Source organism: Lycium ferocissimum, chromosome 5 (genome assembly GCF_029784015.1).
Source record: "Lycium ferocissimum isolate CSIRO_LF1 chromosome 5, AGI_CSIRO_Lferr_CH_V1, whole genome shotgun sequence".
NCBI classification, from domain to species: domain Eukaryota; kingdom Viridiplantae; phylum Streptophyta; class Magnoliopsida; order Solanales; family Solanaceae; genus Lycium; species Lycium ferocissimum.
In genome coordinates, this window is record NC_081346.1 from 31,748,022 (window position 1) to 31,766,364 (window position 18,343).

The 18,343-nt window shown below is 35.7% G+C and overlaps 1 protein-coding gene across 1 annotated transcript; it reads right to left on the reverse strand.

Annotated features, from left to right (window-relative positions):
* Positions 1–41: 41 nt before the first annotated feature.
* On the reverse strand, positions 42–2,841 carry LOC132058370 (putative expansin-B2). Its single transcript, XM_059450899.1, has 4 exons — positions 2,582–2,841; positions 1,704–1,816; positions 1,414–1,613; positions 42–621 (listed from the first exon to the last, which is right to left on the reverse strand). The coding sequence occupies exons 1-4, from the start codon at positions 2,760–2,762 to the stop codon at positions 291–293; spliced, it is 825 nt and encodes a 274-aa protein (XP_059306882.1). The 5' UTR covers positions 2,763–2,841; the 3' UTR covers positions 42–290.
* Between the last annotated feature and the right edge of the window lie 15,502 nt (positions 2,842–18,343).

The window sequence follows — 18,343 nt, forward strand, 5'->3', positions numbered from 1 at the left end:
TTTCTACTCGATTAAGTATAACAGACAGCCATATTATCACACCTTTAAAATTCATACAAATTCATTTTTTTGGGGTTACAATTTCGTACAAATACACACACTATATGTATGCTTAGCACGGGACCATCTTTGGCCCGGCCACCAATGGTGAACAATAAGTACGGCGAATACATAATTTACTACTATCTTACAAGCCAAATACAAACGTAACTTAATTAGATGTGATTTTTTCAAGTTATATACACTGACTGTAATACTTTTTATACTATCAGTGCGTACAACTTAAACTCTTAAAGATAATTAACGAGGGAGCGGTATGTAGCACCAGGCTGCCAACCAGTGGGAATCACATTCTTGGCTATTAATATCTGGTCTGAATATTGTGAAGTTAATCGGATGGAAAATGGAGGGTGTAATTCAGAGCCAGCATCCAACTTCCAAACTGCACCCCAAGACTGTTGCATTTGCCTCCATTTACTGTTGCTGGTTTTTTCTTTCATTTCAACTTTAGCAAGGTCACCATCTCCTTCTTCAAACTCTATTACCACTGCGAAGTATTCCGAATTTGAACCTTGGTCGACATGGAACGCGATATTTTTCCTCGAATAATCACACGCCACCCTGAAAAATTTAGAATAATCAAAATGGGTGTGATTGATACATTCCGTCCCAATTTATATGGCCCGCGTGATTGGACATGACGTTAAAAAAGAAATAACGACTTTTTAGATAAGAAATTATGGCATTCTTTTTTAGAACAAACAAAAAATAAATAAAGTATGACATATAAATTGGGATGAAGGGAGTAATAGTTTGACTTTTTTGTTCTACCAAAAAAAAAAAAAAAAAAAAAAAAAAGGAATTTTAAGTCATGTATACTGGTGGCATAGGGTGGTTGACATTATCAATGCAGTTTAATTTATTAAATTTAAGATATATTAATTTAATTGAAAAATCTAATTTTATTGGACGACTAGTACTCCATCTAGTTAAGCTTCAAAGGTGTATTACCATCTTATGATTCCAGCTCACTGTTTATTAGTAACAGTTTACACAAAGTTAATAAGTATAAAATCCTGAAAATTGAGTGTATAATAATTAAACTTTTAAACAAAAAATGTTTGATTTTGTACATATTTCTAGTGTAACATAACAGTATAGTTACTTAAAATCAGATAACGGTACGTAATAATAGACTATAGTAAGTTTGGAATGAGTCTTCTAGAAATTAAAAAGAGAGCAAGTAAATATCTTACACCACAATGACTTTATGTCTTATGGAGAATTGCACAGATAGTGTAAAAGAAAATTAAACTATATATGTAATTAAATCCAAATGAGATATAATTAATTTCCTTTGTTCTTTTTTTTTTTTGTTGGGAGGGGGTAGTTGAGAGAGTTAATGGAATTTGCCTAGCATAAAGAATTTGCAAGACACCAGCATTCCTGAGTTTGTGTTCTTGTCCAGGAATAGCCATTGAACCAAATGCAGTTCCACTTAAGTCAAAATGTGCTGATTGTGAGACGCAAGGACCACCTGGGCAAAAATCTGCTATAACCACCCTTACTCCCTTCTCTGAACACGATCGATGCACCTTCTTTGTACATTTCACCTATCACATGATACATACATATTAGTAATTGATTAATTACTTGGTCTTTTTTACGTTATTGCTTAACACTGGAATTCAAGTCTAAAGAACCTGGTAGCAAGCTCCACATTCTCTTCCAGATTTATAGAGGGATGGGCCAATTCCAGTAACCAAGGAAGAGAAAGGTGCTTGTGATACTGCTGTTCCATATCCACAAGATCCCCCTGCACTCATAAGCATACGGGGTTACATTGTAACTCATGGATATAATTTGTATACACTGATTATAATGCAATTTGTTTTTACATTCTCAGTTATTCAACTTGTTGTATTCCCTCCGGTTAAAAAAGAGTGTCCACATAGCCATTTGCACACCTCTTAATAAGAAAATACTAACTCCTACGCAAAAATAGGTAATTTGACTAAATTACCCTAATTAAATAGTTATTGGGATTTGGTCACTTAACACTTAATAAGGGCAAATATGGAAAAATAAATTTAATTCTTTATTGATTTAGTAAGTGGACACTCTTTTTTAACCAAAAAAAATAAAGTAGAGTGGACAATCTTTTGAACCGGAGGGAGTAACATATAAACTGCCTTATTTTGTGCGTATTGATATCATATTTTATGATAACAATTGCTTGACGTTATCTTTTAGATGATTTTCATAACTCATTAATAGTTGCACACCTTTCTCTCACAAAATTGTGAGTGAAACAAATTGTTGATTATAATGCCAGGACGTTCTGGGGTGGGGAGGGAATATAATTAATCTTGAGACATATTATAAGAAAGTAGTTAAGTGTACTTCTCTAACCGTTTAATTAAGTTTTAAAATGACAGCTTTAACATGATATCACAGTAGGACAAAAGTTCTGAGTACAAATCTCATTGTATTTCACGTATTTGGCTATGAAAAATAATCGTACCACACGTAAGGGGTTTGTTGAAACATTAAAACAAAAGAGGAATGAGGTGTAAGTTACCGTCGCTACCGGCACCATCGGGGCTGCCATACCAAGTAGCTCCGGCCGACGCCCAGTGAGTGGCATAGGTGGACAAATTGAAGTGTTTTGGTCTGAAGCTGAAACATGGGCTAGTGAAACAAACTAAAACAATTAGTAGATGAGAAAAGATAACCAAATGTGATATAGCAAATAAGCCCATGTTTTTGCCTCAATAATTTAGCTTATTGCTTCTTAAATTAAGCAGCACTTTAATATTGTTACTGCTTGTTTAATTTGCAGTATTTGGCAATGCAAAATGGAGAGCGCAATGTGTAAGTATATATAGAGGAGAAAATATAGACAAAGTATTGTCTGTTGCTATCAGATTAATCCTCCACGTGCACGTGATTTTCCTAATAATGTCAAGGCCGTTTTAGCTTGCTTTTGCATAGGGCTAAATTCAAAATATGTGTCAAATCCAATTCAAATTCGGATTTAACTTCTATATACACATAGAGTAAAAAAAATTCTAGATTAAATCATCTGCATAGATAATTACAAGTAACTACTCATAGTATATAAAATTAGTTACTTGCAAGCAACCTGTTATAATAAATATTGTAAAAATTTGTTATTATAAATGAGTTAGATTCAAGTCCAAATATGCATGTCACTGACATGCAACTGGAACACTCATCACTTCTACGTTGAGGGAAAATATGAGTGACCAGATTAAAAAAGTGAAGATAAAAAAAATGAAGAATATATATTTTCTTGTAGCGTTTTGTCCTTATAAATAATTGCGACAGGGTTTCAGACACCTACTAATATATGAGTAATTAAGCTTAACTATAGTTGAAGTGATATGTCTCTTACTTTAAGCTTGGTGTGATATATATAAACATCATATGAGGGTCTTAAAATATAAGTAAACAAAAGTATTTTCATGAAAAATGTATCCTGTGAAACCTTACTTCCAGGGCCGTCTCAACAACATTGGGGGCCTAAAGCCAAACTTCAAACAAAGGCCCTAATTTTTTTTAAAGGAAAGGTCGTCATGTAAACAACAACATACACAGTGTAATCCCAATAATTGGGGTCTGGGAAGGGTAGTGTAAGCAGACCTTCGGCTCAGAGAAAAGCAAATCAAAGCAATCCGGAAAAAGAAATAATAGAAGTAAACAACCATGATAAAATACTAAATAAAGCATGATAAAGCAGTCCGGAAAAAAGGAACGAAAAGATCGTCATATATATTTTTATTTGACATCTTCTTTTCTAGTTTTTTAGATGTGAATTCATTAATTATATAATCAATTTGTTCTAACAATTCCTTTTCAGTTGTTAACATAGCTAATCCATTCAATCTCTCTTGAGACATTATTGATCTTAGATAAGATTTCGAAAAACTTCTTTCGATTAAAGCAACAGTTTATATATAAAATACATCCATCTTTAAAAAAAAAAAAATGGGGTCCCAACAATTGCTTTATTGACCTTATAGTCAAGTCACCCCCGACTACTTCTAGCAGGTAGATAAAATGAAGTTATGAGAAGAAAAAAGAGAAATCGATTTGAGATAATTTGAGCTAATCACATAGATTTCTGGCTTGCTTACGTGGTTTCCGGTGAGATTTAGTTGGTTTCTGGCCATAGTTATTTTTACGAGAGAATATTTATAATTTGAGTGACTTTATAGTGATGAAAATAGGAGTAGTTTAGTGACTTTATAGGAAAAAAATATAAATTTAATCACCATTAGAGGAATGAGCTCTATAGATTCTAACTGTTTATAAACACATGTCTAATATACATAATACATTGCGATTTTTTTGTCGGATCGATAAATTAAATTGCTTCTAAAAGATTTTAAAAAATAATTGATGACCACGAATTCTGTTTGAACGAAGTACATAAAGCACAAATATACCCTTAGTTACCAGAAGATTTGGAACTTCAGAATTATGCTTCATTGGCTTTATTTTCTCCCTTTCTCTAGTATATATATTTATCATTACATATGTGAAAACTCCTTCAAGGCATTTAAACTTACAAATATTTTATTTTAAATGGAGTAACACAAATTTAAAAATTTAATTTAAATTTACATATGCTGACAATATATGAATTATGCGAGTCTGCCAGAATAAGCCGATTTGGCTCAACGTGATTGAATTAAAAATTTGCATGGCTTGGTATTTTCTAATTAGTGTATAGCATGAGCCTTGAGCAACAGTTCTTGACTTTAAAGTAAAGGGCAAAGGGTCAAATATACCCCTCTACTTTAGTTTATTGGTTAAATTTACCCTCCGTTAGCTTAATTTTACAAATATACCCCTCTGTTAGCCAAAGTACACAAATATACTCCTTAGTGGATGGAAAATTCCAAATTAATTAAAATTACCCATTTAATTTAAAAAAACCATGCCCATCACTTTGACCCGACCCGACCCACAAAATTATTTCCCCCCACCCTATTATACCCCTCTACGCCTTAGAACTCTTCAGTCAAAACTCAAAACACAAAGCCCAATATTTGAGAGAGAGCTGTGTGTACTTTGATTTCTATATGTTGCTTCCTCACTTGATTCTTGTGTACAGTTTTATTAGTTTTTCATTCTTGAGCAGTTTTGTAATAGGTAATTCGTTATCATGGAAAAGAAAATTAATGTATGAGTTCCTAATCTTTATTTTAGATGTAAATGGATAAATTAAACAGTGTTTCCAGTAGCTCTTGTCTGTAATCAGCTCCTAAGTTACACAGACAGGGAGGTTCTACTCTCAAGTTTTTGCCAACCCTTGTACAGTGACGTGTAATAGGGTTGGGGGAAATAATTTTGGGGGTCGGGTCGGGTCAAAGTGATGTGCATGGGTTTTTTTAAGTTAAACGGGTAATTTTAATTGATTTGGGATTTTCCATTCACTGAGGGGTATATTTGTGTACTTTGGCTAACAGAGGGGTATATTTGTAAACTTTGACTAACAGAGGGTAAATTTAACCAATAAACTAAAGTAGAGGGGTATATTTGATCCTTTGCCCTAAAGTAAAAGGCAATTTGTCGGCAGAAATGGGGCCATTGCATGCAAATCTTTGTATGTCATTTTTCTTCATATAAAATAAGATCCCCAGTAACCTGCCGTTGATGGTGGTTATTGGTCGTTGAAACTTCCCCAATTTCTGTTTGTCCATTTCTTGATCTTACATTATATACCCAAAACTATATCCCCTCCCTATATATATATGTTGGCATTTAATAATTTTGTGAAGTTGATGTTCATGATTATCATTACTTTTTTATGAATCCGTTTGGGGTGTGACAAGAAGTTAGACAAATTCACATTATACTTACAATTTTAACAGAAAAAAGTAGTCTTACTATAAAGATATTTCTTGCTATATTTATAAGTCTGTTATATTATATTTTACTGATTTCTTATGACATAATGGACTACAAAATCAAATTTCCCTGAATTGAAACGTCTTTAAAATCTTGATTTCTTCAATGGATTATTGTTGTAGGCTATGCGTCCACCAAACACAGTATGGAGGGGGACCTGGTTGTGTACCAGTTCCCTTATGCAATGCAGTATGTAAAGGGCATAGGATGTTATCGTGAAAAACTCCTTGCTCAAGGGATTAAAAATCACGACCTACCCCCGTAGGATTTCAACTCTACTAAACGAGCAACTTCAAATTACAATCGATTGTAAGCTAAGAATTAACTCCCATAACCCCTCGCCCTTACAATGACTCTTTTGTAACCTAGGAAATAACCTCCGTAGTCCCTCAACACTTACAATACTCTGATTGCAAGCAACTCCACTTGACTAACTCTAGCCAAGGACCACTAATACACCTAGACTAACTCTAGCCTAGTGTACCACTCAAAAGCTTGTGGAAATACACTTCCAGCAAGTACACTTTGAGACTTTTCAAAACACCTACAAACAGCTTCTTAATACAGAAGAGTAGGTTTACAATTTAAGCACAAACGAACAAAGACTTACAACAACATAAAGAATTTTAACTAAATCTGTGTCTGGATCGGGTTCTTCAGTTTTGCAAGTTACTTGTTCTTGAGAGAACTTGAGAACTTGTGACGGCAAGGATTTGCTCGATTTTGATTAGGTTTTCATGTCTACTTAATATGTTGCCATCATGTTGTGTATATAGTGGGAGCATGTGAGATGGATAGAGACCACTCGTTCACTTTGAGCTAAAAGCATGGGCCAACTCAAAGTTGTACTTTTGTGCAGCAAGTGGTTCGGCTTTACAGCTGTTCTCTATTAACGGTGCAAGGTGCACAGAGAGCAGGTTACAGACCAGGTCTCTATCTGGTTCTGAAACAGTTTGATGATCATCAAAACACGAATGCACTTGGAACTATCAATTTCTCCCTTTTTGATGATCATAAACTCATAGACTATGTTCCCCCTGAGAACTAGCTTCCCACTTGTTCCCCCTGCGACGCAGACCATCATTTTCAAGGTACCTGCAACATGTTAGCAACATAATATCATTTTCAACTGGAAGACAAAAATTGACACAATATCATCACATATCAATCTTCAAGTTCTTCCCTCTTGCTCAGCACATCTTCCCTCAGTTGTGAATTTACAGCATCACAATCATTTATTCGACATGTCTTCCCCCTTAATCACCGCATGTTCATTCAGTTCAGTTCACTTTTTCACTACAAAATTATATCTTCCCCCTTTGGCATCATCAAAAAGATTAAAGCACAACCAACAAGAAGTTCAGATATATTAACTCAGAGCCACAGGGGCAACATAATCATGAGTAAGATAGAGAAAAGCAAGCTAGCAATAATGCACAGGAACACAGCAATATCCCAATAGATAGATCAGCACAAGTGCAGATAGTAATCAATTCAGTATATATAAATGATAGTTAAACTGTAAATCTGCCAAAATTCAGGAAAATGTGACTTCAATTTTATGCAAAAGGGATGGGGGCTAGGAAGGATTTTCTAGAAAGTGTAGAGACTTGAAGGGGCTAAACAAGTATGGGTCAATTTCTATGGGCTTGGCGATCCTTCATCATCTCATCTCTGAGTGCGTCCACTTGAGTTCTGAACTAATCCCTCTCTGCCCTTAGTTTCTCAATTTCTTCTTTTGCTTCTCGACCGGAACCTGGTTCTTTCGGTTGTTCATCCAGTTGGGCTTTTTAGAAGGGCATTTTCCTCCCTGAGCTGTTTAAGCTCTGCATTTGCCGCTTCTTGGGCTTCAATTAGAATTGAGAGGGTGGATGGACTGTCAGCACCTGGTCCCTGTGGCACAAACTCACACGCCTTCAAGGTGGCCAGAGAGAACACATGGTCCTTAGTTCCCAAGGAGGCTCTACCAGTTCTTACATTAAAGTACGCAAGGACTTTCGTTAAGAAAAATCCATATGGGATACCAGGTCCTCCTTGCATAATTCCCGCCACCCTACTCATTCTTTCGATCATGATGGCCGACAAGTTGATTGGTTCAAAAGGTGTAAGAGCTGCCATTAGACCCAGGTCTGCTATCGTGACGGTAGAGACTTTGAAGAATTGGACTTGTAGTCCGTCCTTGGTTCGCCGGGAGTCTTGGTAGATTGAACATGTAGTGAACTTTTGAAATAGCACGATTTTAAAAATTGAGGCCTGAATCGTGCCCAAAACTTTTGTTGCTTTTCCTCATCTTTTGGAGCCTTAATTGCAAAATCTATGAATGCATTTCGTATTTTCCTTAACTGTCTATTATTTGTTATTTTCTATTTTATTTAGTATATAAATTATCGAATCTGCCAATTTTATGATTGACATATAATGAAACGAATGAATAAAGTTTATGTGCCAAACACAATTCTGAAGGACGGGAAGACAACATACATCTTGAGAAAACAAAGGAGAAATTCGAGGACAAGACGAGATTCCACTAGGAGGAAATTGAAATAGCCAATGGATGATGACACAAGCACGAAGGCTATCAATTCAAGAAAAAATCAAAGGATGACATTAGATTAGATTGCTTTAGTTTGTAACCTTTCCTTTAATGTAATTATGAATTACGCTGACCTGATTCCCTTGGTGGGATACGTAGGCAACCCACATAGGGTTCGGTTGCATTATAGCAGAAAATCCAAAAATCCTTATTATTTGTATATAAGGAGAACTATGTCTGACCTGATTCCCTCGGTGGGATATGTAGGCAATCCACATTGGGTTCGGTCCCTTTATTAGAAAATTTTCAAACCATTTTTATGTACCTTACGAACTACGTTCTGACCTGATTCCCTTGGCGGGATACGTAGGCAACCTATATAAGGTTCAGTCACACCACAACATAAGTTTAGTGTACCCTCCCAAAGTCAAAATTGGGGCAGATTTTGGAAAGATATAGACAAGAGAATGGTTGGACATCGACAAGATTAAGGCTACCAGACAGGAAGTATTATAGACAAATGACGTTTCAATTGTTTCGGAAGTGTCATAATCTAAAAGTTGGCAGAAATTTTTTACAACTTATATACATATATTTACATATAGATCTTTCCTTATGTACATATACTTACCTATATATATTTTAAATGATAAATTTTCTTTCAATTGTTTTCACTACTATTCATCTACCGAGGCTTGAACGGAGATCACAAGGTCCAAACAAACAAGATGAACAGAGCCCCAACAACGTCAAGCTTCGAGTCAACACGAATCAACTCCCCCCTCCCAAACTAAGAATTTTTCTTTGAGTGCAGGAATAAAAAGACTGCGAGATCAACAGTCAAGTCTATCAATCATGGCCTAAAAGCGTCATTTGGCTCGTCGTAGCCTCGCCTTAAAAGCCAGACGGCTTTATTTCTAACTTTATCTTTAATTTTATTTTTTTACCAAAATAACTTTATGACTTTATTAACAAATACACCTATTTTTGCAGGTTGTCGAGATCAAAGATGAATTAACATCAAGATTATATGTCGAAGATCTAAGACATCATTAATTTGGCCTGTCACGATCTCATCAACATCATTAGCCTAGCGAATTGACTCTTACTTTACTCTCCATTTTATTATTTACTTTTATTATTCATTTTAACTACTTTAATGACTTTACCTTAAATTTTGTAGAAATCAAGGTCACACTCTGAGGACAACTATAAAAGTTAGGATCGTCCGCATTTAATAGGACATTTAGGTTCATCCGCCTTCAATAGGATATTTGGGTTAGTCCACCCTAAAATTGGGAATATCGGGTTGTTCGCCCTAAAATAGAACATATCGGGTTAGTCTACCCTAAAATAGGACATATCGGATTCGTCCACCCTAAAATAGGACACATCGGGTTAGTCCACCCTAAAATAGGACATATTGGGTCTATCCACCCTAAAATAGGATATATCGGGTCATTCGCCCTCAAATAGAACATGTCGGGTTCATCCGCCCTCGAATAGGATACTTTATGACTTTATTGACGACTTTACTCTGAAATTTATAGGAATCATCATCAGGTCCCCGAAGACAACCGGAGACATCATTTGGCTATACAACCTCTTCTGCATAAGCCAAACGGCTACACTCTTACTTTACTCTCTACTTTATCAATTATTTTATCATTAACTTTACCTACTTTAACGACTTTACCTTAAATTTTACAAACATCATTTATCATCGAGTCCCGAAAGACAACCGGAGTCCTCTTTTATCGTTAAAGTCTCCGAAGACAACCGGAGAGATTATTAAGTCTTTTGCATAAACATCACTCATCATTCAAGTCCCTGAGGACAACCAAAGACAATATTCGGCCACACGGCTTCATCCTCATCTTTATACACATATTATTATCATTTTATACTATTTTACGCTTCTGAATTTACTCTAAATTTTACTAACGACTTTAACATGAATTTTCAGTAACTTTGGTTGAGACATTACAACACATCATTCGTTGAGAAAACCACATCAAGATTCCAGTTTGAAAATATGGACATCACTTCGGCTCATCAAATTTTCACTTTCCTAGCCATACGACTCTACATTTATCTCAATTTATATTTCATTTTACATTCTACTTTATCTTACTTCATTAACTACTTTACCTTAAGTTTTGATAGAAAATAAAACCCACATACATTAATTACAATAGATGCAGCGCAACGTGGAACTCTCTCTTATGCAGTGAACTGGGGCAATATGCTGAAGAGAAATATCAAACTCACAAGCAAAGGTCACAGATCTACTCTCGAACTCAACTCCGCCTACGATACGTAGGTTATCCAAATTCTCTTTCATATCCACAGCTAAAACTCTACTCAATCAACTCTTTTCACAATCTTGTATCCCTTTCTATATCCCAGTGTCTCCATAACTCAACACTGGGGCAATTTTTTAGAATCTGCATCGTGCCTAGTAGGGTCCTACTTATGGGTGTGTTGCGCGCCACATTTATAATTAGGAGTCTATAAACATACATTCCATTCTCAAACATTCTTGTCACATGTCTTTAACTCCTTGAGGCCACAAATCCTATAATAGTACTCTTCTCAAATTCGAACTGCATTCCTCCTGCGCTCAAGTTTGGTCATACCTATATGCAAATCACGACTCATCCAACATCTTTCTAACATCTCAATACTCCACCAATCTTCACAACGCCCTAGTCTCACCATAATTCAACATTGGGGAAAAAAACGGTGTCAACATCACCCGCTTCTGTCGAACTACATATGGCCTGATTCTCATGGAACCCGAGATATGTAGGCAACTCGAAACCGGGGTTCGGCCATAATTTTTCCAACATCCCTTCTACCCCATAATTTTTCAACATTCCTTCCATCCCATAATCTTTTCCAACATCTCTTCAACCCATAAACTTTTTCTAATATCCCTTCTACCCCATAATTTTTTCAAAGTCCCTTCTTCGGCCATAATCATTTTCACCATCCCTTTTACCCAATAATCTTCAAAACACTTCATATTAGTCTCATGAACTTTCCAAAATCATCTAGCTTATAATCTTTCCAACATCCAAACATTCTCAAACTCTTCCAAGGTCATATTTTTCGGTCGGGACAAAATTGGCTGCTACGTCAACTTCTTCGCTCGAAAACTCTTACATCGTCTTCGGTCGAAGAGGGGAAAGCTGTTGACACCCAATTTTGACGCTTCTTATTTCCAATTTACTTTCTCGGGCTTCAAAATTAATAATAAGTCAAATTAACCTTATTTTCACTACTATTTTTCTAATTTTGATTTTTTGTTGTTATTATTATTAAGTATCGTTATTTTATTAGTGCATGTTGTTACTCTTACATTAGTACATATTTGTTACCCGTTAGTAATAAAGTAACTTGAATAATATATTATTTCTACTCTATTATTACATTACCTATGTATTTATAGTTTTCTCTATTATTAGTAAACTTATAATATTAAATTATACCTCATTACTATTAATTACTAATTGTATGATTATTACATATATTTTTCAAGTTATTTGTAAAAAGAAGCCCAAGGAATGAATTAGGATAAGAGGAAAAGACCAATCAATTTGGCCAAATCAGCCCACTATTTGTACTATTTTCAAATCAGCCCAATTGGCCCATTTTCTCCCAAAACACAGCAACCCAAGTTTCTTTCAAATAGCCTACTACAACATTTTATCATTTTTCAACTAGGGTTTGAAATCCTCTCTAACCTAAGTGGTCGTCATCCCTTCTTTTGTCTCCTTTCCCATTTCAATACAACTCCAGCTTTTGTCAATCACAAGCAAAAGGTGTTACACCATTTTCGTGCAAGGAGCAGCCTTTGAGAAGAAGTCAAAGAGGTAGAAATATCATGGATGATTTTCACATGGCTAAAAACGACTCTTTCCTACCACATATTGGACCGTTCTTGAATGGTCATTTTTTAAATTCGAAACCCCAGCTTCAAATCCCGCCTAAATAAAAAAAACCCTAGCCTCTTCCTCCATCTATAAATAGTTTGTTAACGCTTCAGTCGTGAGGAAGTTTTTTGAACCATGAAAAATTCTCTCACCTAAGATATTTATATTTTCTATTGTCTCTCAAAGAAACTTTAGCATTTTCATTACTCTTACTCTCTATCCAACTCAATCTTGCTCACAAAGGAGTAGATCTGAAGAGGACCTCAAAGCCCTTGTTCACTGCACCCACAAGAGGTAAATCCGACTCTATTTTAGTTCATTTATTTGATCCGTGTCAAGTGTCTTTGTTGATTTAGAAGATCCATGTTGAGGATTTTATTTTGTGCGTTTGGATAACGGACATTTAAAAGCATGACTACGATTCTACTTGGGTTAAGTTGATATGTTTCTGTTACATGCCATATGTAAATCTGTTTGAAATTATATTTAAGTATATTTCGGTAAATACTAAGTATGAGTCCATGTGAAATATAACTACTGTAGTTTTAAGTACTGGTTATTCTTATTTAGGCTCTCATATGCTTAGACATCATGGCCTAGAATTTTTCTCTTCAGAAACTATGTTAATACCCATTTTCATGTGTTCAAATGTTTGCTTTATTTTATTTGGAGGAATGAATCTTCATTAAAGAAATATTATATTGGTTGACTTGAAAGTCAAATCATGTTTCAAAGCTATTTTTTTAATCAAATTAATACTAAGTGTTATTAAACGAACCATGTTTAAGATATTAACAATAGAAACAACCCTCGATTTGGTGATGTTTAGCATGTCTATGTGTTAATCTTTCTGTGAGTGGAATATTTATCTTCTCTTTATGTTTATTTATGTCAAGAAACACATTTCTTTCTAATATACCTCTTCTTTCTTTTTCTTTGTTTGCATGAACAGCGGAGCCGAAGAGTCTCGGTTTGAGACTCGACGTTGCCACTAGATTTGAGACCAGCATTTCCTCCTCATTCTCCTTCCATCTACTTCTTTTTCCCTCGCTAACTACATCCGAAAAGAAATTCGAAAGAGCGGTGAGGGGAGTAATTAATATTCTGTTACATTCCGCTACAAGTGTTTTGCTTTGTATTGTGAATGCTATTTTTTTTATGTTGGTTTTTGTTTAGGTGCTTAGAAAAGTCCTATAATTTCTCACTTGGTAATAATAGCATTTCTTGAACAAAGATAGGACTTGACATTTAGATATGTGAACCTAGCAACCTTTAAATTCGACTATGTCCTATTTTCTATCTGTTAACCTCATTCTAGCTTTGGTCATTTATTAACTGTAACTATCTTCCTTAACAATGATTTCTAGTTTGAAATTAATATGGCCATGCACCTTTTTATTGACTTTGAATCAAATTGCCAAACTGATTTGAACTTGTGCAAGATATTTTCAAGTCTAAAAAATGATTTTAAATAGAATGATGTCTCTTTAATCCAAAGGCGTTCCGGGAGGTTTCTTTATGCCCTTTTGAATATTTTCATCTTTTAGAAATCAAGTCTTTTGTTTTCCCTAGTTATCGACTTAATGCTAATTTTCTATAACTATCTACTTTAATTTTCATACTATTATATTACATATACTTTAAAGGCTAGGTTATTTTATTTTTGCCTACATTTCCATAACTTGCACTCGCCTTAGTTAAATAATTAAGTCCGGTCAGTTAACCATTTTTAATGGATCTTAAAGGATGCTTAATACCTTCCCTTTAGATTAATTGAACCCTTACCTGGAATCTTTTGGTTTCATAGACTCTAAGATGGAGTTAACTTTAGACGAGCACTTTAATTAACTTTAGGTGTCCTAATTCACCATAATAATTAGGTGGCGACTCCTTAACTTTAATTAATCCCAGAATTACCGAAATGTTGTAAACCATTTTGACCCAGGTTAAAATGGGGTATAACAGAAGTCTTTTGCTTCGAAGGTTTGGGAAGTGAAGAGAGGGCAGGATAAGAGGGATGTCCTTTAAAGAGGCTGAGGTGACGCTTTTGGAATAGGTGTAACAGAAGACAACAGATTGGTTTAAGGAGTGGTGACGATTTGGCACAGACACTATTGAAATTTCTTGGAAAAGGAAAGGACACATAATTTATTTGGTAATTTCACAATTCAAATACATTTATGAGTACTGAAAGGATTACTGACCTGAGACACGGAGACCAGGTCTCTGAATGGTAATTTGAATATATTAGCAATCACTGTGAACTGTGCAGAATTACTTGCGCTTGAGTTCTCTTGATCCTCCTATGTATGTATACCTGTAATGGTACGAAAGTGAGTTAGATATAGCTAAAAAACACTAGCCAACGATGTACCTAACCTCCTTTGTAGCTATTGAGAGATCCCTTCCTGCACCATTTGTAAAAAGGAAACTCATCTCTATACGACACACATCCTGCTATAAGGGCTTTGAAAAAGAGACCTTTTGACCTCAGTCTTGCATCTTGGAGCTGTCTCGATTTATCAATTTATGTTGACTGCTCCTTCTCTCTCCCACCCCTTTAAGCGATGTCAGTAGTTGTATTTGGGAACCAAAACCAGCTTGGTTCATTTGTAGTTGTAGAAAGGATGGATCAAGGTCCTTCTAGCCCACTCGGGCAGCATGTTCCTTTTCTTCCTTCGAGAGCCTTTCTTTTGAGGACCTGCTCCTTTCTCTCTCTTCCCTTTCTTAACGAAACTCCTTGCTGTTTGAACAGATTCAGTCCTTGTTCACAGGCTTCCCGTTAGTGAGCAGCTTGTCCACCGTGTGTGCATGTCTAGTTTTCCATATTGAAAATATGATTGTTGTGAAGATTGTAGGATGCCTTCTCCTCCACAAAGCCAAGTCCCCTTTTGCTGTTTCCATTACTCTCATTTCTGGAAGTATATTCATCAGACAACTAGATCCCTTTGAGAGATTTGTCAAGATCGAACTTAGTCCTTTCTAAGTCCTTCTTGAGCTGTTCATTCCTTTTAGTTTCAACAGTGAGGTTTAGCTTTACTTTCTTCAGCTCCTCTTCAAGCTCCAAGAAGGTCTTGCTTGCTTCTCCTCTTCTTTTGAAGGAGATTTCCTCATCTTTTCTCACTTGACTTTCCAACAAGATATTTTTTTGGTTTTTCTCATGAACTTGATTCTTCATATCTTTAGCTAACACATAAGTCCTCCCTATCCAGTTCTATTTCATCAAGAGAAAGATTTAACTCTTGTGTTTCTGCGACCAGATCGTGATACGCATCAATCAGCATGCCTAGTGATATGAATTTCCTTTGAGAGTAAACACTGTGTTTTTCTTTAAATCGAAGAAATTTCCTTTTTTGTTCTCATCATCATCATCATCCGTGTCAGATTTAGCCATGAGTGCAAGGTATGACTTATGCTCAGTTGCTTCATCATCAATTTTCATCATGGACAATTCCCCTTTGTCATTTTCATCCTCAGACTCACTTGAGGAGTCTCCCCAGGTTGCAAGTGCTTGTTTCACAATTTCATCAGCCGCCTCTTTCCTTCTGAAACTCCTGTCGGGGACCTCTTTTGCAGTCCTGTTATAACTGTCCTGCTTGTTTTGAGAATAGTCTTTCATGAAATGACCAGGTTTCCCACATATATGACAGCAGTAGTCATTTCCCTTGAAGTTTCTACTGGAGCTTCCTGTTATGGGAAATCCCCTACTTCTCTTGATCATTTTGTGAAATCTCTGCATGAGATAGGCCATTCTAGACTCGTCATCACTTAAGTCTCATATTGCAGCTTTGAGAATGTCATACCCCAACCTCGGAGGGTGTGGCCAGCACTCGGCACCGGAAGGGCCAAGCGAACCAACTGTGATATCTAAACTCTGTAACATGAATCATAGGCCGACAAGGCCGCTGAATAATAATTGTAAGAAGTATATCATGACAACTTACAAGCAGAAAAGGCCCAACAACACATATATGCATAACTAGGGCCGACAAAGCTACAACCAAGAAAAATAACTAATCAGAAGGCCGGCAAGGCCAAACAAAATACCTCGTACTGTGGCACCGATAGTCTGCAAGCACTCTAAAGCACTAATATGCATCAGCGGTCGAGACGTTGGCCCCGAAACGTAGCCATAGCCATACTCGTAATATATATATCTACATACGTATACGTGCGATCCTATTTGATGACTCGACCGTTAACTCCAAAGAGTATGAGCGCGAATATCCCTATTTTGCCGAACGCTGGTATCCTACTGAGAAAGGTACACCAATCCGTCTACCGTACCTATGGGCATTGTTGACACCCAATTTTATCCCTCCTTTATTCTAATTTATTTCTTCAGCTTCTAAATTTATTAACAAGCTAAGTATTTTATCTTCACTTCCATTTTACTACTATTAATATTATTACTTTCATTTGCACTATTCTACTATCAACATTAATAGTATTACTTTATCGCGATTTTTAAAGGGTTCGTTGTCATTTTATTTTCATTAAATTAATTATACTTTATCAAGTCTTTTATTTTCTACGTATCGATCATTAATTATCATAGTATATACATTGGACTAGTTATTAAGTTAAAAAGCTCGAGAACAATTAAAATAAAGAGGGATTTCGGCCAAATAAATGGCCCAAATGGACCATTTTTTCCCATACCCCCAACTAATCCGACCCGGCCCACGCGTCAACCCGACCCGACTCTTCTAAGCCTAATCCTGAAACCGGTAGGGTTTCATTCTTCTTCTTCACGCTCCTTTCTCTTTCTTCCTCTTCCTAATCCCTTCTATTTTCAACAAAATCCGAACCTCCTTTAACAATGGCAGATTTTGCCTATCCTTTTTTCATGCAATACTCGTCCCTCTCTTTCTCTCTTACTTCTTTCCTCTCTCATTTTCCTCTTTCACAATATTGCCAAATCTAGCAGTTGAAACGAAAATTTGTCTTGCCATTTTTGTTTAAAAGAATGCTTTTCCAGACGCCTCTCTGTCTCATGTCTCCATTTTCACGCTTCAAGGTGCGTGAATTTCTCCATTCCAGCCAAGGCATCGCCATTTCGGTTTAAAAATCAATCACGTGACCCGAGTTCGTCCAAATATACCAATTCATCTTGACCAGATTCTTAGGCCCATTTCGAAAAGGGATCTAAAAATCCCGCCTAATACTTACTACCTCTGAATAACATTTTCACTATAAATGCATCCTCACAATCTTGAGATTTCTTTCAATCCCGCCTTTCGTGCTCCGAAATTTTTCAATTTTGGGGATTATTTGGAAAAAAAAACCAAATTTCTTTTATAAAGAAAGATATCACAACATATTATTTTTTAGACTTTTGGTCCGAAACTTTACTCTCTTTAATCGAGTTCGGATTCGTTTGAGTTCGAGCCTAAATTCGTGACGTCGACGTCTCACTTCACTGTACCCACAAAAGGTAATCTTTCTTCTGTTAAGGTATTTAGGTGTAGTTTGGTTCATCATTTGTTGTTCTTTGTTTGTGTCTAGCTTAAGTTTTGTGTCATTAGTTTGTTCTGTTATTATTAGTAATAGTTTAGTATATCTGTTTAGGTTCTGCCTGTTAGTTAAAAGAATATGTGTTAATGTAGCCGTTAATATAATTTGGGGTTGGCTCAGATTAGTATGGATTAATGTTGGCATATAGACATTTAATTCAAGCTTATTAAGGAGGTTTCTCTATTTGATCTCGGCCTCGTTGATTGGGATGTCTGCTGATTTGAAACTGTACTATGCGGACTTTGCCATGTATTTGATTTTCCCATAATTTCATTTGGAGTTTGCATTAGTCATACAACCTGTAGTGAACGTCATTAATGTTCTTCTCTTTACTTAATTGTTCGTGGGTTGTTGAAAAGAAACGAATTCATATGCTAGTCCGAGTAAAAAAGATTATTGTTTTGTGATATTTAGA

Bases quoted from the DNA above. Each gene is read 5' to 3' on its own strand.
- LOC132058370 (XM_059450899.1), bottom strand. From the start codon at position 2,762: ATGGGCTTATTTGCTATATCACATTTGGTTATCTTTTCTCATCTACTA. The intron at 1,817-2,581 runs GTAACTTACACC...TTATGAGTGCAG, and splicing joins CGATGGTGCCGGTAGCGACG to GGGGATCTTGTGGATATGGA. The intron at 622-1,413 runs GCAAATTCCATT...TAAATTTTTCAG, and splicing joins TTGCAAATTCTTTATGCTAG to GGTGGCGTGTGATTATTCGA.